The 25,790-nt window shown below is 36.5% G+C and overlaps 1 protein-coding gene across 2 annotated transcripts in view; it reads right to left on the bottom strand.

Moving 5' to 3' along the window:
- nsrp1 (nuclear speckle splicing regulatory protein 1) overlaps positions 1–25,790 on the bottom strand; it is a 31,992-nt gene that overhangs the window by 2,593 nt on the left and 3,609 nt on the right. The window contains exons 2-7 of one of the 2 annotated variants that reach the window (XM_039757175.1): positions 21,295–21,382; positions 19,700–19,742; positions 3,226–3,282; positions 2,606–2,734; positions 2,149–2,356; positions 83–185 (exon numbers count right to left, since the gene is read on the bottom strand). In XM_039757175.1, coding sequence (XP_039613109.1) covers positions 83–185; positions 2,149–2,356; positions 2,606–2,734; positions 3,226–3,282; positions 19,700–19,742; positions 21,295–21,311 — 557 coding nt within the window. In that variant the 5' untranslated portion in view covers positions 21,312–21,382. The remainder of the gene's footprint in view (positions 1–82; positions 186–2,148; positions 2,357–2,605; positions 2,735–3,225; positions 3,283–19,699; positions 19,743–21,294; positions 21,383–25,790) is intronic. The other variant, XM_039757174.1, reaches the window with a different exon arrangement.

Below are 25,790 nucleotides of genomic sequence, written 5' to 3' on the forward strand. Positions count from 1 at the left end.
TTTAGTAAATTATTATGACTCTACAGGAGATATTGGTCACTGGGAAATTATTATTTTTAAATGTTTAATCCATCATACCTACCTCTTTAGACTCCTGTCTGGGAGATCCTCTTCACCCACAGTCTGATTCAGTAAATGTCTATAGAATCCGCTAAGATCCTTCTGTTTTTTAACATCAAGGGCCGCTATAAGAGATGACAGAGCAACAGTCAGGAAAATGAAACACAATTTAATTTTACACCACAAAATATAAAAGAGTCAGCACAATGGAAAACAATCAAATTATAATCAGGATATTGTGTGCGCATAAACTATGCAATTCAAACTGCCGTAGAGAACTACTGTTGCAGTCAATCCAAAGAACTAAAGGAGTAAAGGTAAATGTGCAATGAATAAAAGAGCTGCATTAACCATTACAATGAAAATATTTTTACACATGAAATTACTAAAAATCTAGTAAATTGCAAATTTACAAAACATACTGTAAATAATTAATTTTACAATATGAATTATTGATTAAAATGATAATATGATAAAGAAAGAAAGAAAGACTTTTTAACATCACAGCATCTCTATATAGTTATACAACTTTATTCTTACTCTTCTGATCTAACAGGTAAGGTGCATACAGCTCTACAGAAATCTCAATACAACAGTTTGGTAAAATATCTATAAAGAAACCACAACTATGAACCACTAACAACAAACATAAAAATTAATATTGTTAATTGTTGTTGTTAATTGTTGTTGTTAATTTCAGGAATATGATCATTGCAATTGAATACAACATTTGCTCCTCTAACAAGATACACAACCTAGAATTGCAGCAATGGTCAAGCAGATAATGCAGCCTCCACAGGCAAATCTGACTGGGCTTGTTAAAATAAAACCCTTGACTTAAAAATGAAGCAGATCATTAGGCCTCTCTTATATAAGGTATTAAAAAATCTCAAAATCCCACCAAAGTAAAATGAACTGCATTTACTTTTAAAGGCAATGACACAAGTAGAAGTTGACAGTTGTAACTTATTCAAAGATTTATTTATATTCCAACAAAATATTAATTTACAATTTTATTCCGTCCTTCTGGAGAAGACAAGGTATAATTCCTTCTTTAAAATCTAATGATTTCAAAGCTCTTAAAAATGTTCCATTTATAAAAGTGACTCGTCAATAAAAGTTATCAAGAGCTCAGATTTTCCTAATTTTATAAAGACAGTGAGCTGTGAATGCAACTAAGAATTTGCAAGAACAGAGTGAAGGCTTTATTTAGCCTCTCCATATGAATTTCACTTCTCTGTGCTCATCCTGTAAATTAAACATTTAAAATAAAATTTTGCAAACTTTATCACATTCCAAGTAAAGGACTCAGAAATGCTCCATTCATTACTTAAAGTCCCTCATATTTCCACATACATGTTTAAGCCTGTCTACTAATGGACTTTTGAAATGAACAGTAAGGTGATGGTGAAACAGAGGACAAGGAGGGGAGCACGTCTGAAAGCAAGCATCACTATTTCACTTTGACACATCTCTCCTTTCATCAAACACTTATGCTTTATGTTTTGTATACCCTGCCATGTGCTTGTTGTATGAGAGCTCATCACCTGTATGCTAGATATTTCTGCAGTGACTGAATCTTGACAGTGCAGATGACATATTTACATGAACTGAACTATGTAGAGATTTGTACAGCAAAATCTATTAATACAGAGATACCCGTGAAAAAACAACATGAAGCTTTGAAGGCATATACTGCAAACAATACAAAACCAGGAATGATAACTTTGAATTTGGGCATGACACCTGAATTAACTGCATAATTTCAAGGCCAAAGATTCAATGATTATGACAGAGTTATGTTATCTGTCCCTTCTGGGTGCCTCTATAATAAAACAAGTTACAAAGAATGATTATTGGGTGTACTTTTGCTCAGTTTTTTTTATATTTTCCTAGTATTCCTGTAAGGTCCCTCTGCTAATCCAACGACATGCAGAATTGGGTCTCCAAATGTCCCAGACATTGAATGGTGTCCTAATACTGCAGGAGTTACTGTGCTTACTTACAAATCTATTCAGCATATATGGTATCAGAAAATGGACAAATGGATGGAAGGTCATAATCACATGCAAGTTCCAACTATCTCACCCTCCATTGCTGCCTCTCTTCTCTCATTCTCTTCTTCCATCTGCCTCTCCAGTAGCTTCTGTCGATATGCAGAGGTAACAAAGGCATCCTTGTCTTTGAACTGTTCTCCCTCAGCCTCACGTTCCTTCTGGATCTTTTTTTCCTTTACACGTTCCTGCTCCTTTTTCCTTTTCTCCACTGCTTGCAGCAAACTTGAAATATATTTTGGCTATTAATAAAGAAAGAAAAAAAGAAAATGTTGAATAATAGTGAGGCAGAAAAGAATAATTTGCTTACTAATAGAAACACATTAGGTTTACGGAGAGTATTTAATTTAATTAGTTGATTTCAACTATTCTAAAGACCAAAGTAAGGTAATACCAGAGGTGTCCAGTAACTCATTTCCAAGATGGAAGTTTTTCTTGCTGGTATTTCTAACAACAAGAACAGACCAAGGTATCCACTCTCAAATATGTACCTTCTTGTCTGCCCCGGAGAGGACTTTTGCTGCACATTCTTCCTTGTTTTTCTGCATTTCATCATAGATGCTGTCATATTCATAAACGCTTGCATCTTGTTCCAGAGCTCTCTGCATCTCTAGACGAGTCTACAAAATGTACACAACTTGAATTTGTCACTTTGAATTTCCCAGATGACCTAACAATGATTACCATGAATCCCTTGGTGGCAAGCCGTATACTCAGGTGAATTTTGCTGTGATATTACTGAAATGTTAGGGACACTCATTAATAAAGAAACATTTTTAAAGCATTTTACTGCATAACACAAGCAGTGCTTCTTCAACTACTTAAAAGTAAAACAGCCTTTAATGTTCACCATTTCCTTTTCAGAATCTTGATTGTTTAACACAGAAATGCATATTCTAAAAGGCACACTATGTATAAGCCAAACAGTTGTAACACTGAAGCTGAAATGACTGAAAATATCTGTTCCAGGAACAAATAACTTAACCACCAGGTAAATAAGAGTAAACTATTCCAAAAGATAATGCCCTGAAGAAAATCACTAATATGATAGCTATATGAAACCAATGTAGTAAATTAACACAATGACAGCAAATATGGTACAGTTTTATACCTGCTTCATCATTTTCTTCTTAGCTGCTTCCTTCTGCAGTGCCTCACCAACGGATGTCTTTGAAAAATAAACAAACAGATAAACTAAATCAGCAATGCAATTTGCATAATAACCTCTCAATTTTTCCACAATAGGATTATTCTTATATTTTGGAAAACAACCCTTTCATTAATAAAAAAAGAAAGGTAGTGCATTTTTTCAGAAAAATAACATACAAACAAACCACAACTCAACATCTACAAACTAAACCCACCCTAGACCTCATTTGTGACTTGATATCATGTTCATTAAAAACTCAAACAAGTGGGAAAAATAAGACTCATCCTTAGTATAGTCCTACTTTTCACATTGAATGAATATGACTTTACGACAGAAATGCAGACACAACTCATTTTATAACTGTAGAAACTGAGTCATCACTCAGTCTAGTCCAACCCGCTATATCCTAACAGGGTCACAGGGGTCTGGTGGAGCCAATCCCAGCCAGCACAGGGCGCAAGGCAGGAATAAACCCCGGGCAGGGCGCAAGCCCACAGCAGGGTACACACATACACACACCAAGCACACACTAGGGACAATTTAGGATTGCCAATGCACCTAACCTGCATGTCTTTGGACTGTGGAAGGAAACCGGAGCACCCGGAGAAAACCCACGCAAACACTAGGAGAACATGCAAACTCCACGCAGAGAGGACCCAGGAAGTGAACCCAGGTCTACTTACTGCGCTACCACTGTGCCACCGTGCTGCCCGTAGAAACTGAGTGATAGACATAATTCTTCTTGTGTACAAACTCTCAAAACATGCTCAAAGACAGGAAGTTTATCCACGGTTCATGGACAGGACACAATGTGCATTATTCTGTTTAAATCTGACTTTAAATTTGAGTATTGCCTGGAGTCTCTTTACCAATATCTTGACATATTATATTCCTTGGTGTACCCATATAAGACTAAGTGAAATACAAACTTTGTTCTCTCCTTCTGGAAATTATAGGGCTGAAACAAGTACTGAATATTGTGCATAATAAAAATTTGTCAAAAAATATTTTTGTTGCCAATTTTTTAATTTCGATAACTTATTCCAAATCAGCCAGCCACGCTAATATATTGTTTTAAGAATAGAAAGCATTGAAGAATATACCAAAAGCTCAAATTTTAAAAAGAAACAAACAAAGTGAGAACATTTTCTTAATACAACACATAAAACTACAAGATGCAAAGCATGCAAGGCACATTTAACAATTTGAAGCAAAAAAATATGTATGCTTGTACAAACCGGATTCCAAAAAAGTTGGGACACTATACAAATCGTGAATAAAAACTGAATGCAATAATGTGGAGGTGCCAACTTCTAATATTTTATTCAGAATAGAACATAAATCACGGAACAAAAGTTTAAACTGAGAAAATGTATCATTTTAAGGGAAAAATATGTTGATTCAGAATTTCATGGTGTCAACAAATCCCAAAAAAGTTGTGACAAGGCCATTTTCACCACTGTGTGGCATCTCCCCTTCTTCTTACAACACTCAACAGACGTCTGGGGACCAAGGAGACCAGTTTCTCAAGTTTAGAAATAGGAATGCTCTCCCATTCTTGTCTAATACAGGCCTCTAACTGTTCAATCGTCTTGGGCCTTCTTTGTCGCACCTTCCTCTTTATGATGCCAAATGTTCTCTATAGGTGAAACATCTGGACTGCAGACTGGCCATTTCAGTACCCGGATCCTTCTCCTACGCAGCCATGATGTTGTGATTGATGCAGAATGTGGTCTGGCATTATCTTGTTGAAAAATGCAGGGTCTTCCCTGAAAGAGATGACATCTGGATGGGAGCATATGTTGTTCTAGAACCTGAATATATTTTTCTGCATTGATGGTGCCTTTCCAGACATGCAAGCTGCCCATGCCACACGCACTCATGCAACCCCATACCATCAGAGATGCAGGCTTCTGAACTGAGCGCTGATAACAACTTGGGTTGTCCTTGTCCTCTTTGGTCCGGATGACATGGCGTCCCAGATTTCCAAAAGAACTTTGAATGTGACTCGCCTGACCACAGAACAGTCTTCCATTTTGCCACACTCCATTTTAAATGATCCCTGGCCCAGTGACAACGCCTGAGCTTGTGGATCTTGCTTAGAAATGGCTTCTTCTTTGCACTGTAGAGTTTCAGCTGGCAACGGCGGATGGCACGTGGATTGTGTTCACTGACAATGGTTTCTGGAAGTATTCCTGAGCCCATTCTGTGATTTCCTTTACAGTAGCATTCCTGTTTGTGGTGCAGTGTCGTTTAAGGGCCCGGAGATCACGGGCATCCAGTATGGTTTTACGGCCTTGACCCTTACGCACAGAGATTGTTCCAGATTCTCTGAATCTTCGGATGATGTTATGCACAGTTGATGATGATAGATGCAAAGTCTTTGCAATTTTTCGCTGGGTAACACCTTTCTGATATTGCTCCACTATCTTTCTGCGCAACATTGTGGGAATTAGTGATCCTCTACCCATCTTGGCTTCTGAGAGACACTGCCACTCTGAGAAGCTCTTTTTATACCCAATCATGTTGCCAATTGACCTAATTAGTGTTTATTGGTCTTCCAGCTCTTCGTTATGCTCAAATTTACTTTTTCCAGCCTCTTATTGCTACTTGTCCCAACTTTTTTGGGATTTGTTGACACCGTGAAATTTTGAATCAACATATTTTTCCTTTAAAATGATACATTTACTCGGATTAAACGTTTGATCTGTCATCTACGTTCTATTACAAATAAAATATTGACATTTGCCATCTCCACATTATTGCATTCAGTTTTTATTCACAATTTGTTTAGTGTCCCAACTTTTTTGGAATCCGGTTTGCATGATCAAAACACCTTTCCATTTGTCTTTCAGATTGGAAGTCGAATGTATGAAAAAGTGGAGAAATGTGAGGGACAAATATGTTTCTTCTCCTATCGAAGAAAATGTATAGCAAGAGAAGTAGTGATAAAAGAGGGCAAAATTAATTTTCTGCATTTTAATGGATTATTCACTTTTCTTGCATGCTACAAACACCACCAACTAGTGTTCAGACATGTGTCTGTGGAGATGCGCAAAACAGAAATATAAACTGCTTTCAATGGTGTAGCCTATGGCACAGCCTCTGTATGTAGCATTGGCTCAGGCTTGACACAGAAGTATAAAATTAGCCTTAATTGTTTTTAAACACGCACACAGAGTTAACTCAGTTACCAGTTACACTGAATGTATGGGTTTGGGATTCAGAAGGGAACCCAAATACTCAGAAAAACTATAAAGATGAAATGAGAAAATACAAAATTCATAAAGATTGCCCCTAGGTTGGGGTTTGAACAAAGGACTTTGTATATTTAAAGAAAACTGAGATAACCATTGTGCCACTTATAAAATAATGGAAAATAATGTGTTTAGATAAAGGGTAGTTAAAACTAAATTTTGGTAGTTTCAGAAAAAATGAATGCCATCAATGCACATACAGATGTGCACATCTTCAATATAAATTACAAGAATAGAGATATCACTACAATACTAGCATTATAAATTCATATGTGCAATTTTAGGAATCTTTGCAACAATTATTCTTCCTTTAAGATCACATTCATATTGATGAATAGATCAAAATCAATGAAAGAGACTATATGCATCAGTTATAGTTACAGTAAATATGGGCACATGATCACTTTGTAAATGACAAATAAATACACTATATAATATTATAATCATCGTCTTCTTCTTTTGGCTGCTCCGCTAGGGGTTGCAACAGCGGATCATCTTCCACATATTGATTTGACAAAATTTTACACCAGATGCCCTTCCTGACGTAACCCTCCCCATTTATCCGGGATATATTACCTAAATTTATTATAACCAGCTTCAATCAGATAAGCACTGTGACACTTCACACTTTTAATTTTTATATGTACAGTATTATTAGTACTGAGAGACAAACTGTAGATAATGTTCAGTTTGAGCTTAAGTAGTGTATTAAATGCAGCTGACTACTTTAATATCTATAGAAAGCAACAGACTAAGCAGACTGTGTTACACAACAGGAAATTTAATTTTGCATGGTTAGCTGACAATAGTGAGTGTATTAATGGAAATTCATTGAAGACCTGAACAGCAACAAGTACTGATATCAACTAAAGATGTGTGCTTTGCCCTTGTGGAACCTATAGGTCCAAGAAAAGATTTTTCTTAAAGAGAGAAAGGCAGCTGCTTCACCTGCAGTACTATTTGTTCAAGGTATCAAAAAGTTGAAAGAAAAAAAGAAACACAATCCTAGTTCAAACACCTTGTATGTTTTATAGGCTGACAATTTCCTGCAGTGCCTGGAAACCTGATTGATGGGCACTTCCTGTTCTGTTATGTGTGTGTCGGCCTTTATCATCACAATCTATATTAAATGTTGCTCGACTCTGCCGAGTCTCAGTACCGTGTCAGTTTGCTTTCATGCAACTTTTCATTGTATCCTTCATCTCTGCCTGGTATTGAAGCGCTGGGAAAGGTAGGGAGGGGGTGGGGTATAATAGGTCAACATAATTGTAATCCTAGCATCTGTTGTCTTGTTTTATGCTCTTTTTTTAATGCAGACTCATTCCAGTATCTATACAATTACAAGACCAGCAAATAAACAAAATAACAAATCTTTATAGATTTTAAGAAAATATTCTGTATTCACTTCCAGCTTTAATCTGAAAAAGAACTTTGAAAATAAAGTATTAAGTGATGGTTACAGCAAAATGGACAGGCAGACACAAAAAGGTATTCAGTTGAATAGCCTAAACAGACATTTGCATTTACAAAGTACTTTTAGAGGAGGACTTTTCATTACCATGTACCTATCTATCTTTCTTCTTGAGGATTTAAAAAAAAACAAAAAAACAGTTTCTTTTTTTAGGTTTGCAGACATTCACTTAGGATTCTCCTGTTAAAAACACACTTTAAAGCCAGGAGCACAAACTAACAAATATTAACAGATCCGTGGCAAAAGTACTAATTTTTCACAACTAGGAGATATGCAAGGTTGGATGTTGAAGAAAGATGGAGAGTTAGACAGCTACTTTTCCCTTTATCTAAGCATGCTTCCCCAAACAAATTTTGCTTACTAATAAATTCCTCTCAATGAGTCTGCAATATGAACTCCACAGTATAAAATGCTAAAGACCGTTTTCTCAAAAATGTACTACGTTTACATTTTATCTCACAAGTACTGCAAAGTGAAGAGAATCAACTGAGCTGAAGGATCTTCACTAGGAACTAACTGATTACAAATAAGATACGATTCCTTTATCGTCATTGCATAACACATTCAATGAGATTCCGGTACACTATCTGAAACAATGCTCGAAATTATACTTTTAAAAAAACCACACATCTAATATTCTCACATAGATAGCTCATACATTACACAATTGTCAGCATATGCAAAAAAACATTTTTTCTAAAGATATTCCACAAGTTAAGAAAAATTAGATAGACAGACAGACAGACAGACAGACATTTCACAATTATTTCTGTGAGGTGTGCAATTTCATTACAGAAATTAGTGTAGTAATCACTTTGGGGTAGAAGCTGTTCTTCAGTCTTATGCTCTGCGCTCTGATTGCACTATATCTCTTCCCTGAGGGGAAAGGTTCAGTTCAGCCTTTTTGTCAGCTGCCGAGCTGTTGCTGGACCACACTAGTATCCCACGAGTCAAGACACTCTCAGTGGAACAAAGACAGAAAGACACCAGAAGCTTTTGTGACACAAGTGGCTGTTGTGCTTTTTCAACCATGTAGGTACCCAAGAACCTAAAACTAGAGACTGTGTCCACTCTGTCACTGTTTATATACAGCGGCCGTTTGTCATCTTGCTTTTTTCAGAAATCAATGATCATTTTTTTTTTGTATGTTAAGTATCAAGTTATTCTCTATGCACCAGTCTGTCAGTCTACGTACCTTCCTCCCTGTAGGCAAACCTGTCTCCATCAGTGACCAGCCCCACTATTGTTGTATTTTTTGCAAATTTAATAATGGCATTTGTGTGGCAGGCTGGTATGCAGTAATATGTATGGCGAGAGTAAAGGAAAGGGCTAAACACACAGCCTTGTGGTGCCCTGTGCTGAGTGACAAAGTGGAGGAGCAGTGGAGGCCCACTCTGACTGACTGTGGCCAGTTTAAGAAGTCATCTTAGACATATTGAAAAACAGTCTGTTGGGTATGGTGGTATTAAAATCAGAAGTGCAATCCCCAAACAGCAGCCTTGCATATGTATGTTTCTAGCTCTTCCAGGTAGAGCAGTACTGTACAGTGTGGAGGACAGCGGAAATGGTGTAATCTACTGACCTACTGGATCTATATACGTATTGGTGAGGGTCTATTGTGGTTGGGAAAGCAGTCTTGATATACTTCAGGACCACTCCTCCCAGACATTTCATGATTACTGGGGTTAGTGCTACTGGCCTGTAACCATTAAGGCAGGTTATGGCAGTCTGCCTTATTACTAGTACTGGGGTGGATGTCTTCAAGCAGGTAGGGACAGTGTATTGTACAGAGATCGATCAAAGATATTTGTAAAAACCTCCGCTAACTCCACACCACAGTTTTGGAGAACCTGACCTGGGACACCATCTGGGTCAGCTGCCTTTCTGTACATTGATATTCTGGAATGTGCGTATAACAGCAGCAGACTGTACAGAAAGCACCCGACTGTTGGTATCTGGAGCTGGAATGGTGATTTGTGACAGTTCCTGGTCTCACCTCCCATGACATCCAAAGAAGTGGTTAAGCTGCTCTGCCAGTGAGTACTGGTAGCTGGGTTGGTATTATTGTTTTGTTTATGGGTGTGATGTATACCTTGCCATTCATGGCAGAGGTCGGACTTGTCCATACAATGCTCAATTTTCTGCTTTTAGGCTGGCTTGGCATCTCTAATGCCCCTCTTCAGCTCCAACCTGGCAACACTGTACTGCCATTTATCACCAGAGTTGAAGGCCTTATTGCGAGTCTTTAGCAAGAGTTGTACATCTCTTGCCATCCATAGCGTACTGTTGGAGAAAACACGACATTGTCTATGCAGCTTTTTATATAAAACAGTACAAAAGAGTTGTATATATCAATACTGTCATCTTCAAATACAGTCCAGTCTGCTACTAATGCAGTCCTAGAGCTGCTCAAAAGTACCCTTTGGCCACTCCTGTATGTTTCTTATAGATGGTTTGACTGTGTTGATATGAGGTCTGCATACTAGAGCTAAAACAGAGAGATGTGGTCAGTCTGGCCCACATGTGGGAGAGGTAATGCTTTAAACACATGCTCAAGGTTACTGTACACATGGTCAAGTGTGTTTTTCTCCACAAGACAATCCTTTTGCATAGTGATTCTTCCATGAAGCTCAGATAAGGTGACTTTACTTAGCTAAAGGCATCCAATATGTGTAACCAGGTATTTGAATAGAAAACTACTGTAACTTCTTTCATTAACTGAAATAATTTCAGATGAAGAATGTTAAGAGGCCTATGAGATGGGAGCAGCTATGCTGAAAACCTATTCGTGTTTAAGCTTTGCTAAAAAATATGGATACACAATGGAAAAACTTTGTGTTTTTCTTGAACAAATATTTTTCTTTTTTTTTAATAGATAAGATATCCTTCGGAAACTACTAATGATTCCTTAAACATGCTGCACAAATTTTGATAACCACTACAATTAAGACAATGTCAATTGGTCATTCCTAATCTCATGGCAGCACAAGAAAAAGACCCCTCACACAGACAGGAAGACCACTTTAAAGATGTTTTACTATAGGATATACTGAACATACAATATGACCTAAATTGAACACAACCTCTTTACAGTCTAGTCTCTTTTTGACCCATCCTGAGCCAAGGGCTAAAGAGAACTATTCTACATAAAAAGGGTGTTTCTTTTTGGGTTTCCCCAAGTCTCTTATCTGACTGTACTGTATTTATTGCAAGAATCTTGGCAGAGTAAACCTATAAAAATGTTATGTTGTAAAACAAGCTCCATTTTTCATTCAACTAAAATAAAACCTTCCTGTTTTGTATGGACAAAGATAAGAGTTCAGATTGCATTGTAAAAGTCTGTTAGAAGGACACAGTGTGAAAAGGCTGCTGACATAGGTTATGATCACTTAATGTTTCCCACGAGGTTAATTTCAAGCTAAGCAATCAGAATTAACATTAGGATATTTTGTACTTGCAGTATTGACTCACAAGTGGGTTTGCAATCACGATCCTAGAACAACATTCAACTTTCAAAATTCTGTCCTCGTTGCTTTCAGATCTACTCTTGATACTAGCAAAGGCAGGCAGGAAATGAATCCCCTTTCCAAGTGCACGGTACTTATCTGAAGAATGTGTTCTTAGGCATCACAGAACTAATGAAGTAATTTTGTACAGCTAGCAGCAATCTTATCTGTCTGCTCAATCAGCTAGCTTGGGAATATTACTTAAAGTTTCAAAGAAAACACATCTCTGATCTTTTTCATTAAAACCTTCGCATATAGACAAACAGAGAACACTCAGATGATCTTGTGTCATGGCGCACAGCAGGAGGAGATACCGTGTAAAACAAGCCAGTTAGTCAGAAGTATCCATTTGAAACAGCCTGCCAAATTCCTTTTGATTCATTGCATGATCCTCAACTAAGATATATCACCTCCTTATGCATTATGCTTAGTAAGAAACTGTTTTGGCTAGTGTGTACATATTTTAAATCCTAGAAGAATACATTTCAAGGGTTGATTGCCTAGGTTTACCTAAAATTGATCAATCCTCTTCTTTTTGCTTAAGTTTATTATAAAAAATGGTCTGTGAACTCTTTGAGGGAAAGAGATGTAAAAATATATATTTATCTCAAAATTCTGCTTAAGGTTTTCATTAATCTATGTAAGAAAGGTCAGAGCAGACTATACTTTCTGAGAAGGTTGGCATCCTTTAACATCTGCAGTAAGATGCTGCAGATGTTCTACCAGACGGTTGTGGCGAGTGCCCTCTTCTACGCGGTGGTGTGCTGGGGTGGCAGCATAAAGATGAAAGATGCCTCACGCCTGGACAAACTTGTTAAGAAGGCAGGCTGTATTGTCGGATTAAAGTTGGACAGTTTAACATCTGTGGCAGAGCGACGGGCATTAAGCAAACTCCTGTCAATCATGAATAATCCACTGCATCCACTGAACAGTGTCATCTCCAGAAAGAGGAGCAGCTTCAGCGACAGATTTTTGTCACCGTCCTGCTCCACTGACAGACTGAAGAGATCGTTCCTCCCCCACACTATGCGACTCTTCAATTCCACCCGGGGGAGTAAATGCGAACATTAATTTTATTTTAATTTTTTTTCATTTTTATTACTATTTAATTTAATATTGTTTCTTTGTATCAGTATACTGCTGCTGGATTATGTGAATTTCCCCTTGGGATTAATAAAGTATCTATCTATCTATCTAATTAATTTAAACCACTTCTAAATTGCATATACTATAGCTTAGTCACAAGCCAGGTAAAATGAATAGCTTCTATGCCTAAAATTTTAGGATAATCAGCAAAAATTAAAAGATGTTTTCCATGAGGTACAATGATAATCAACTGAAACACTGACCTCAAGCAAAAAAAGTCTGGAAAGATAGCACGACTTACTAAAAAATATGCTATGCATAGAAGTGGCTCCCAAGAGACATCCTCTAGGGCAATAGGACAATAAATCTAAGAGTGTCCATTTAATGTCTTAAATTTATATCGGACAGAAATTACATCTAAAGGCATATATACTTTTATTTATTTTTGATAGAAATGTATACAGTACATAAGAAAAAAGCAAGACTGCCTTGTTCTTTAACATATACATGTTTTCATTTGCTGTTGGGATAGACTTGGCCTCTTGCAATCTTGAACTGGATTAAATTTATGTCAGAATGTTAACAAGAAGTTATTGTACACTTATCAGAAAAATCACCTATCCATTATCTTAATTATTTTTTTTCATTACAGTGCCTTGTGAGGTGTGAGATTATCTCTAGAGCACGGGAAGTAAAGCAGGAATCAACTTTAAACTGTCTACTGCAGTATATATTAAACTGGCATGTTCATATTTGAAATGTAGAAGGAAAACGGAGTATCCAAAGAAAACCCTCCAAACATATCAAGATGTGCAAAGTTTCAACATAACAATTACTGGAGAAAACAGATTTAGAAAAAATATTTGTTAAAAGTCTGCAGTGTTTATGCTAACCTACTACAAACCGGATTCCAAAAAAGTTGGGACACTATACAAATCGTGTATAAAAACTGAATGCAATGATGTGGAGGTGCCAACTTCTAATATTTTATTCAGAATAGAACATAAATCACGGAACAAAAGTTTAAACTGAGAAAATGTATCATTTTAAGGGAAAAATATGTTGATTCAGAATTTCATGGTGTCAACAAATCCCAAAAAAGTTGGGACAAGGCCATTTTCACCACTGTGTGGCATCTCCCCTTCTTCTTACAACACTCAACAGACGTCTGGGGACCAAGGAGACCAGTTTCTCAAGTTTAGAAATAGGAATGCTCTCCCATTCTTGTCTAATACAGGCCTCTAACTGTTCAATCGTCTTGGGCCTTCTTTGTCGCACCTTCCTCTTTATGATGCGCCAAATGTTCTCTATAGGTGAAAGATCTGGACTGCAGACTGGCCATTTCAGTACCCGGATCCTTCTCCTACGCAGCCATGATGTTGTGATTGATGCAGAATGTGGTCTGGCATTATCTTGTTGAAAAATGCAGGGTCTTCCCTAAAAGAGATGACGTCTGGATGGGAGCATATGTTGTTCTAGAACCTGAATATATTTTTCTGCATTGATGGTGCCTTTCCAGACATGCAAGCTGCCCATGCCACACGCACTCATGCAACCCCATACCATCAGAGATGCAGGCTTCTGAACTGAGCGTTGATAACAACTTGGGTTGTCCTTGTCCTCTTTGGTCCGGATGACATGGCGCCCCAGATTTCCAAAAGAACTTCAAATCGTGACTCGCCTGACCACAGAACAGTCTTCCATTTTGCCACACTCCATTTTAAATGATCCCTGGCCCAGTGACAACGCCTGAGCTTGTGGATCTTGCTTAGAAATGGCTTCTTCTTTGCACTGTAGAGTTTCAGCTGGCAACAGCGGATGGCACGGTGGATTGTGTTCACTGACAATGGTTTCTGGAAGTATTTCTGAGCCCATTCTGTGATTTCCTTTACAGTAGCATTCCTGTTTGTGGTGCAGTGTCGTTTAATGGCCCGGAGATCACGGGCATCCAGTATGGTTTTACGGCCTTGACCCTTACGCACAGAGATTGTTCCAGATTCTCTGAATCTTCGGATGATGTTATGCACAGTTGATGATGATAGATGCAAAGTCTTTGCAATTTTTCGCTGGGTAACACCTTTCTGATATTGCTCCACTATCTTTCTGTGCAACATTGTGGGAATTGGTGATCCTCTACCCATCTTGGCTTCTGAGAGACACTGCCACTCTGAGAAGCTCTTTTTATACCCAATCATGTTGCCAATTGACCTAATTAGTGTGTTTATTGGTCTTCCAGCTCTTCGTTATGCTCAAATTTACTTTTTCCAGCCTCTTATTGCTACTTGTACCAACTATTTGGACGTGAAATTTTGAATCAACATATTTTTCCTTTAAAATGATACATTTACTCGGATTAAACGTTTGATCTGTCATCTACGTTCTATTACAAATAAAATATTGACATTTGCCATCTCCACATCATTGCATTCAGTTTTATTCACAATTTGTTTAGTGTCCCAACTTTTTTGGAATCCGGTTTGTACTTATTGGTAATAAAATAGGTTGGTAATGCCAAACCATTCAGTTCTTAAATAAAGTAAAAAAATTAAGTTTGTGAATGTTCAAGACTCCTGCTAAATGACTAGGGCTGTGTATTGGCAAGAATTTTGCGATACGATACGTATCATAACACTGGGGTTATGATTCAATATATTGCGATATGTTGCAATACTGTAAGCAAGGCGATATATTAATTTTTTTTAAATCTAATTTTAGGAAAACTCTCATAGTATGAAGAACACACCACTATATGCACAAAATCTGAGTCAAAAAAAAAAGTTTACTTTTTTATGTAATGAGAACAGTGGGATCGGTAACTGCACTTATCACAGTCCCTATGACTTCAGGCATCATAGCAATACCTTTTGTGCATACTAAGGAAAGGAATTAACATGTTCCTATATCACTAAAAAAATCACTGTACTTTTTGATCCTGCTTTAAAGGTTCACAGTATGTCACACTATGTATCAAGTACTTTATAAGAAAATGCATAACATCATAGCACTGCAATCTGAACAAAGTAATTAACATTTGTTTACAGTATATCAGTAAAAAATAAAAGTCCTTGCAGGATTCTTTAGGTAAACAAATTGAGAAAATTAAAAAAAAAAAAAAAAATCAAACAGTGTCACATATAAATTCAGACAATATACAGTGATCCCCTGCTGTATCGCAGTTCAGCTATCGCGCCCCCACTATATCGCAGATTTTTCTGTGGAACATATCTAATTTTCTATCGCAGAAATCTGTGGTTTTATAGTGATCATTTTAATGGGTTTTTGACAACTTTTTACATTGAAATTATCATTTTTCTATGCTAAACTATTAATAACACAAATGTATTACTGTAATTATAACATACTAGGGGCTCTGCCCCCTTCTCGCTTCGCTCGCCCACCCCCGGGTTTGGTTTACTGGATATACAATTTAAAGAGATTGTTATTTTCATGGGAATTGTTACATATGCATTATTTTCACTTTTACTTTAAACCTTTTGTAAAAACAATACTTGTCTTTTATTTCCGGCCCCAGGCGTGGTTAAATCTTTCTTGCAGGATGTATCACTCAGCTCGTGTTGTGAAGTGGTCAGCTGAACACACGCCAAGGAGATGCCGTCGGATTATCTGCTGCTGCTGGCGAGCTGCGTGTTCTTTTTGTCGTGCTGCACGTCACTCATTTAAAAGGCTGTACATCCTTTTGCCACTTCGTGTCTCTGCCGCTCGCGTTGTGAAGAGGGGGCTGAACGCACGCTAAGGAGTTGCAGTCGGATCATCTGCTGGCAAGCTGTGTTTTCTGCTTGTCGCGCTTTGCGTCAGTCATTTCAAAGCTTGTACAAATCATTAAATATACATACATTGTACACTACAGTAGACAAAGAGTTTCATGTTACAGTACCCAGATAATTTCTTACAAGGCCCATTATTGCTGAAAGAGGAGACTCAACCAATCACAGAGGGATTTTCATTCTCTTGGGCTCCGATTGGCTACTGCTAACATGGTGTAATCTCGCAAGAACAACGACAGTGGATCTCCAATCTCAGTTCTCTGCGTATTGCGTACCTTGCTTGTGGTCCGATTGTTGTGAGCAAATGTTTTGTGAACTTTTCGTTTTGTTTTAAGTCCTACGATGGCTCCTAAGCGTCCTTCCATATCGTGGATTTTCACCTATCGCTGATGGGTCTGGAACGTAACTTCGGCAATAGGCGGGGGGCTCACCTGTACATATTAAATTCTGCTTTAAAGGTTCACATTCTATTGTGTGTAGGCCATTTTTTAATTTTTCAATCTCAAGTGGTTAATAAAAGAAAATGGATTGTCCCTGTAACATCCAACATCATAACAGTATATTTCCCGAAATCTTAAAAAAGTGCTACATCAAGTGTGCTCTCAGATTCGTGGTGTTCCCCGAATATTTGATTTTGGCATGGCTCACAATTTGCAGACGACATGGCTCTTGTCAATCTCCTTAGTGCCTTCTTTATTGTGAAAGCCAAAATGAGCCCACACTTCCACTCTTTACGCCGCAGGAGCTGGTCTAACTCCTCTATATTCAGCCATCAGTTGTCATGTTACTAGTCAGCTTGTTTTGTCACTGTACGATCCATGTTGTCTGCCAGATCCACTCGCCCAAGTATTGAAAGCCTACATACGTCAACCCTTATGCTAAATCCTGTCTCAATTTATGTTGTTACGTTAGCTGCTATCTTGCGATCAGGGATTTAAACGCAAAATGAAATGTGTGCCTTAAATCTTTGAATTTAAACTAGTAATTAAAAAAGAATTAAGAAAAAGAATGTCATCCTCTAGAAAAGTGGATGCCTTAAGTATACAGGTGTGGGTTAAATATTTTAAAAACAAACAATCTGTTGAAGAGTAAGATGGCCTGAGTAAAAAAATGAGTAAGAGTAGATTTTAGTGGAGGTTACCTTCTAGGAAACCTACAGTTTCCAAACAATAAGGTTTATTAAAGTTTATGTTCCGCAACAATATAGGACTGTTTCTTTTTCCTCTTCATCTTTCCCACTTCTATATGGGGTCGATGAGCTTGATTAACCTTCTCCAAACAGCTCAGTCCTGTTCCTCCTCACCAGTCAGACCCTTTCTTCAGATCTTCTTTTACTTCATCCATCCACCTCCACTTTGGCCTCCCTCACTTTCTCTTCTGCTGTACTTCCATTCCCCTCACTCTTTTGCCCACATATTCATGGTCTCTCATCATTGCATATTCATACCACTTCAACTTACTTCCATGTACTTTCTTAGATATCGCTCTCATTTCTTATTGAGTCCTATTCTGTAACTCCACACATCTATTTAAACAATCTCATTTATACCACATCTAACTTCTTATCTTGTGCTCCCTTTACTGCTCGTGTCTATACATCATTGCTGGTCTTACCACAGTCTTAAAAACCTTACTATTAACCTTCACCCTAATTATTTGACTACACAATACTCCTGATACCTTCTTTAAGTTGTTCCATCCACACTGCACTATGGGTTATCTCTGCATCTAGTTTTCCATCTCGGGCTACCACTGATTCTAGATATTTACATGTATCCACTCTTTTCAATAGCTTTCCCTGCAGGCTAACCTCCGAATTCTGATCATCATTAAACCTTGTATATTCTGTCTTCTTATTTATCTTCAACCCTCTATATGCCAAAGCCCTTCTGCATTCTTCCAACTTTCTCTCCACTTTCTTTTTTCTGTTGCTATACAACACATTGCGTATGTAAAAAAGACAAGTGTTGAACTCTTTAGTAAAAGTGCACAGGAATGCATATGGAGAAAATGAAACACTATATGCTAGCACCAAAACATCATACCACCACCTGTGATGAAAAAAGTATCATGATGTGGGGCTGCTTTGGTGTCTAGGCCTGGATGTAAAGCACTTTGAGCTACATTGTTTGCATGAAAATGTGCTATATAAATAAATGTTGTTGTTGTTGATGACTTGCAGTCTAAAAATTGTTTTAGGAACTCTGTCAAATATTTAAAGTTGGGTTAAGAAAGATGACAATGACCCCTGAGGCAGGAGTACATCGATGAAAAGAGTGGTTTAACTATAGGACAATGTATATGCTATTATTTTAATCCAGTTACTAGCATTATAACATAGAGAAGACCACATTTGATGAATTATTATGCAGGAATCCAGCAATTTTACAACTGTCTATAAGTAAAAAAAAACAAACAAAAAAAAACAACAACAAAACAATGGAGTCATTTGAATGAAAACTGAAGCAACTGTAATTCTTCATGTTATATACACAATATAGGGAACAGTTAGCTCAGAACATATATGCATTTTATAGCGTTCTAGTTTGTTGGCAAATGAAACAATTGTTAAGATTAAACTCGTTCACATATTTATACACACATACAGCAAACATTAATTTCCATCCCATTTATTTTTTTCTATAGTGTCCAGTACTGCAGTTTTCATTAGAAAACATTGCCCTCTGCTGGGCATGTCTGTTTTTGTAGGCTGTTAATTCCCTTTTTACCCAAGTAAAAACTATTTTTGTCATTTAAACAGCTATATTAAAAGTACTACATTTATTACTTGCTTATTTGTTTTAATAATGAACAACACCATCTGACAAAATGTATAGATCCTAAAGTCAAAAATCATTCAGTTCATCTTTTCACTGAACAAACGTAACTGAATTTTAAGATCACAGTAAACAGAAGCATACCTTTACAACACTGTATGCAAAGCAAGAAAAATTAATGAAAGGAGCATTGATGCATTGCCAGACACATTTAAGTACTCTCATGTCAGGCTAATTTAGAGATTGCTAATTAACCTGACACATCTCAGCAATCTTTAATTCTAATTAAAAGATCAGTTTAGTATTTTTCAAATAAAAGTTATTACTTCATACTCATGGTATAAATTAGTTTACCACAATAAATTGCTTTCTGAACTAAAGCATTATTATATATAACTTTGATCACAATCTGATAATTGAGTGGTTACCTATCAATAACGTGTGTGGTTGGTCGGCCAGCTGGCAGACATCCGCTGTGTCCTTTCAGTTACGAGAAAGATAGAAATTTTGGAGGTACCAAGAGGTCAACATGACAAAGAAAAGAATTACTCACCCACTGAATCCAGTTCTGGGCAGAGGATGGGCCAAGCCCCAACCTGGCAATATAGGGTACAAGGTAGAAACCAGCCAAGGAAATAGCATCAGTCCATTGCAGGACCCACTCACACATACACATGCACTCACAGTGGTCCAATTTCGAATCCCAGTCAACCAAACCTGCCCATTTTTTAAGATATAAGAGAAATCAGAATAAAACCCTATGCTAAAACACAGAGAAGAGATGTAACTCTGCACAGTGAAAGAGCAAAGGTATTTTAACTCAGAACACTAACCACCATGTTGCTCCTCAATCATAAGCGACTGCCATAAATGTAAAATCTTTTACTGACAAGAAAGTATAAAAAAAAAAGAGGATATAACCAATAGTAATGAACATTAATTCAGCAGTTAAACAAGTAATGTGTGCAACTTGCATTAGCACTGTATATCAAACAAATGAACCAGCATGTTGAGAACTTTAGTTCATAAAAGAGAATTCTAAATTAAAAAAGTAAATTCTAATAGGAAAGTCCCCAGTCAACACACAACAGATCACTTTGTTCTGTCTTCCTTAAACTACAATTAAACTCTTTCCATTAAATTTGATATCTTAGTAAGTAGTAATCCTTTTAGTTAGCCAATAAAAGGTGTCATTTTGCTTGGCTTTTCTCTACATTCATAATGGCTAACATGGTACAGCACCCTAGTACTACATCTTAGTAAGCAAAGTCAACCTCAATACAGCTTCAAAATATGAAGTATTATGCAATGTTGTAAATTAAATAGCACACATCTCTATTTACAGATCAGGCACTGTGATGATATTCAATGTACTCTATGCCTATGTTAAAATAGTTTGCATTTGCAAAAAAAAAAAAAAAATCAGACAGAGGACTGCAGATTGGGCACTAGCTACCACCCCCACGAATGTTAAAAGAGGTGAAAAGTCTATCCATTGAAGACACTGACAAAATATACTTATTATTTGTTTTAGAAATGTGTAATGCAGGCAATTTTAGTTAAGTCTGTAAATGTGATGTTATTAGAAGGATTTAAAATTGTAAAGCATTACACTACAGTACTTTGTTATTGGAAAATATACTTGGATTACAGTAACATTTTACTTAGTACCTCATTAACCCCAACTCTGATTAGACAACAATTAAATTAGATCAAAATTCAACATGTCACAGTGGACCGTGTTTGTGATACACTTTACACTCATATACAGTATATAGTATGCTTATTAAGGTATTCATTTGATGTTAGTATCACTTCTTTTAAACTTTTCTATTACAATCTTTATGAAATACTTTGATTTGTATCTTTTAGCAACATCACCTAAAATAAGAAATGCAAGCAGCCCACATGACAATGAAAAACATATTCCAGCTAAACAAAAAAATGTTGGACTGAAAATTAGGTACATAAAAAAAGAAATCTATAAAAATAGAGGAGCCTTGTTTATTATTCTTGTATTTCAATTCCTACATTAGCATGCTTTATCCAGGTGCTGACTATATAAGCTATGTGTACTGCATTAGAGCACCAAATGCCACAAGTTACTAACGTTGCAAGCCATTCATTTAAGTAAAGCGCAATGCTCACCTCCTCATCAGAGTCATCCCCAAATACAGATGGTCGTTGTAGAGCTGCTGGCTTTGACTGGGTCTTCTTGGGCAAGATCAGCCCATACCTGCACATGAAAAAGGATCAGATGCAGGTCACACTTATGTGAATTTAAAAAAAAGACCTATTTCTGTTGTATGTATATGAAGATCCAGTTCCTTACATAAATGATAAAAATCTCAATTTAAAAACCGTACTACACATGCAGATTATAAAAAGACTGGGGTCTAGGATTGGTGGAAAATCCATGAAAAAAATACATGCCAGTGCCTGTTAATTATTTATATTAATTGTAAGGAATGCAGGTTAAAATTTCTGTCCTGCAATGAGCAGTGTCATTTTGTCACTGCTTTTCTTTTATTTCCCATTACTAACATTTCTTTTAAATGCTTCATTGGTACTAGGGAGAACGTTTTCATTGAAATGTGCGTTTTTTCAAATTAATCCAATTCATGGTCCTGGGGAGCAAGAACATATCCCACCAGCTTCCCAGGTATGAACCAACCCTGGACAGAACATACAACAGAAAAATGTAAATACTGTACAAATGAACATACAGTATATACAAAAGCTCATAAACCTTTTAATGAATAAACTGCAATACATCCAATGTAGGATATGCACAGAGCCACATGTTTCTTAAAATTACTAATCAGTCTTTAAACCTTGCAATGATATATTTTACAGATTCTCTCTTATGAAACTACTTTAACTTCTGCAGATTTTTGACAGTATTTCTTCATGTCTTACCATAACATTTGTTAAGAGCCGAGGGACTTTGTCTCTACTGTTCTAAAACATTAAATTTCCTGTTTCTTAATAAATTCTCTGGTATGAACGTTAAATATTATGATTATCCTGGAAGCTTAAATTTGGGAACAGCTTGAACTCACAGACTGAGGACCTGATATGCTCCATTTGAATATTTTAGTATGACTCAAATTAAAAGTTCCTTCAATTTGGTAAATTGTTCTTATCCATGGATTGAAGATGATCTTCCGGCACAGATAGATACATACATCCATCAACAGTTTTCACAGTGGGAATAAGGTTTGTTTTTTTTAGAAAGTGACATTTTCTGTTGCAGTTTAAAAGAGCAAATGACATTTATCTATCAAAAAACAACCTTCAAAACTCAAGATTGTCATTTGTAAACTAAGTATGAGTAGTACTACTGTTATTTTGTGAACAAAGATTTTCTCTTAGCCAGCATTCTTTGAATGATATTCAGCTTGTGCAATACAACATAAGTATAAACACTGACAATATTTCCTACAAAGAGGTCCTATAATTCTGGCTGTATGTAATAATTTTCAAGGACATGCATATTTAGATTGAGTTACTGTGATTTTACATTTTCTGATTTTGTAGAGAATTTTCTCTTGCGGGAAACTGATGAAATGCAAAATATTTGGTATAATTCTATAACCATCTGCAGACTGATGTTTCACTTTATTTACATATTATCTCTTCAAATGTATGAAAGATCAATTTTTACAGTAAACACTGTCACATGTGCCTGCATCAGGACCACCCAGGAGGCTCAGGTAAACCAATCAATACCACTCCAAAGCAAGAGAAGGTGCTATCGCTAACCATATCTTTAAATTTCTTCTGCAGCTCAGACAAGGAAGACTTTGCCTAGCCCCATCCGTACTCAGAACTATTTATCCAGACAACGTACGAGAAAGGCCATCACTCTTGGACCTGCTACTATTCGAGACAGTGCTCTTGATAACTTTTTTTTTTTTACCGCTGATGAGTATATTGCCACAGTTTTCTTATGCTTATTAATTTGTTATGGAATCAAATCAGCTATCTGGCTGATACATCAAACACTTGCACCCTTATCCCAAAATACTTTGACAACATGTAACAATAAGAGTTACAAAAGGAGTTTTTCAACTTTAAGTAAAATAAAATATCAAAGATAGTTAAATTAATTTTACTATGGTAACTGCTTTGTAAATAATATTTCAAATTGATAAATATATTAAATAATGATTACTTAAATTAATGTATGCAAGAGCCAGAAAATGCTTTCCTAATGGTAAGCAAACGTCAAAAATATTTTGTACCTTCTTGAAACTGCTATTATATTATAAATGCATCATTAAAACTGAATATGATGATGTGGCATGGTGTTTATGGAGTGAGTTCATTATTATGGCTATAATTCTACTTTGAAATGAGACACCTTCTGTCTCATTTCTGCTTATCTGTGTAGTTTTACATTGCACTCCAATTATCCCTTAGTGATCAAAGGCAAAGTTAGACATATTCTTGAAATGTGCTTTTTAGTAAAAAAAAAAAAAAAAATTGCTTTTATATTTGTGAAACAGTTAAAAAAAATAAGTTTAGTATTTATAAGCTGAAGTTATTTCTTCACAAGCATGGCACATATGGTATTAGTTTGTCGCTTGACATTACTTTCAAAAATGAAGCACGCATGAGGTTTGGTAAGTTTAGTTCAAATATTTTACCATATTATACCATGATAGGCCAGAGTGGTCTTTCCTGCCTCACACTGCAGGATTCTACAGGTACATGTTCTCATTGGCATTACAGTCAGTGAATTTACTCAATCAAAAAACATTGTGCTCAGTTCTTTTATTATGGTATTCTTAGCAACAGCAAATCATCATGCATTAAAAAATCAATAATTGCTTTGTGGAGCTTAAATCTGTAAAATAACATGTGTTTGGGGTGTTTGGCATTCGGTTGTCACAACTCCATCCACAACTATAGCTGCAAGAACAACCATATCCCTACCTCGAGAAAATAAAACTATTAGTCTATGATAAAATAAATTATTCCTAGCTTCCCTTCATTATCACATGGATGCTTCATAAACGTGGAAGGCACGTTTTGTTATATCAAAACCTTTGCCACTTCAAGTTTTAAGGCTCCTTCTTTCACCTTTGGACGAGGGTATCCTACAGCCCAATTTTAAACAGTACAAACATAGCAGCTATTTTTAAAATTTACAAAAAAAATGCTTCACTTTAGAACACAATTTCAAATTAATATATACCATGATTGTAAAAAATAACTGACTTGAAAAATACCAAACTTATCCATTAATCACAGAGTCTATCGTTTGCTAATTGGGTAGGATACTCATAACTGGCCAGTTAATTAAAAGTAATTGATAAGTGTAATGGATGTAAATTTCAGTTATAATAAAAAAAATAAATAGCTGAGTATGACTCAATGATAAGTTTTAAACCTGAAGCCTTCAATAATGGTTTAGCAAAAAAAAAAAAAAAATCGGTATGAAATGGTCCAAACAGCACTTCCATGTACATTACACTTCATTGATACCAAAGGCACTCACTCAAAGGAAGATTTTACAACACAATACATTTGATTGCACTAGATGAACAGATTGCTACAAGGGTAGCTTAATGCTTCTGTCCACATTGGCCCTTACAGATCTACAGTAGGTGTGTGTGTATGTTTCTTCATTTCTTTCACTTTATCACCCAGCATGTGTTCTAGCTGTCAGCTATCTTCACTTATAAATTTCTTTAAGTGTATATTTGCACGTGCCTCCAAGTTTACATTTCATATAGTTGAACGTCTAATTCTTACCCATCTTAAGTCTGTTATTGCCCCTTATCTTGACCCGCTTCAGTTTGCATATAAGCCAAACATATCTGTGGACAACATCATAAACATGGGCCTACACTCTGTGCTAGATCACCTGAACTGTAAAGGAACTTATGCCAGAATACTGTTTGTAGACTTTAGTTCAGCATTTAACACCTCAGCCCACAAAGCTGTTGTTAATTATATGTCTTCGTACTGAACTGAAATCTTTCATATGTAAATGGATTACGTTTTCTGACAAACGGGAAACAATATGTTAAAATGAGACTCGTCAGACTCTCTCTATATCAGCACAGCTGGCCCTTAAGGTTGTGTATTTTCTCCCCTGCTGTTTTCCCTGAATGCCAATGACTGTAAGAAAAATCATTAACTTCACAGATGACATCACCATTATTGGACAAATTACTAATGAAATTGAAGAGCATACCCACCAATCTGCCACAACATTAAAACAACCTGCTTAATATTTTGTAAGTCCCCCTTATGTCACCAAAACAGCTCTCACTTCTCCAAGCATGGACTCCACAGACCTCTGAAGGTGTCCTTTCATGTCTGCCACCAATACGTTAGAAGTAGATAGTTTAAGTTTTGTAAGTTGCAAGGTAGGGCTTGTTTTTCCAGCTCATACCAAAGATGCTCAATCGGATTGAGATCTAGAGAATTTGGAGGCCAAGTCAACACCATGAAGTCTTTTTCATAGTCCTTAAACCATTCCTGAAAAATTTTCGCAGTGTGGCAGGACGCATTATCCTCCCACCATCAGGAAACTCCTTTGCCATGACAGGATGTAAGTGGTCTCCAACAATCTTTGGATAGGTGATACATGTTAAAGTAATATCCACATTAATGGCAGGTTTCCCAGG

The sequence above is a fragment of the Polypterus senegalus genome, chromosome 6 (genome assembly GCF_016835505.1).
Source record: "Polypterus senegalus isolate Bchr_013 chromosome 6, ASM1683550v1, whole genome shotgun sequence".
NCBI lineage: Eukaryota > Metazoa > Chordata > Cladistia > Polypteriformes > Polypteridae > Polypterus > Polypterus senegalus.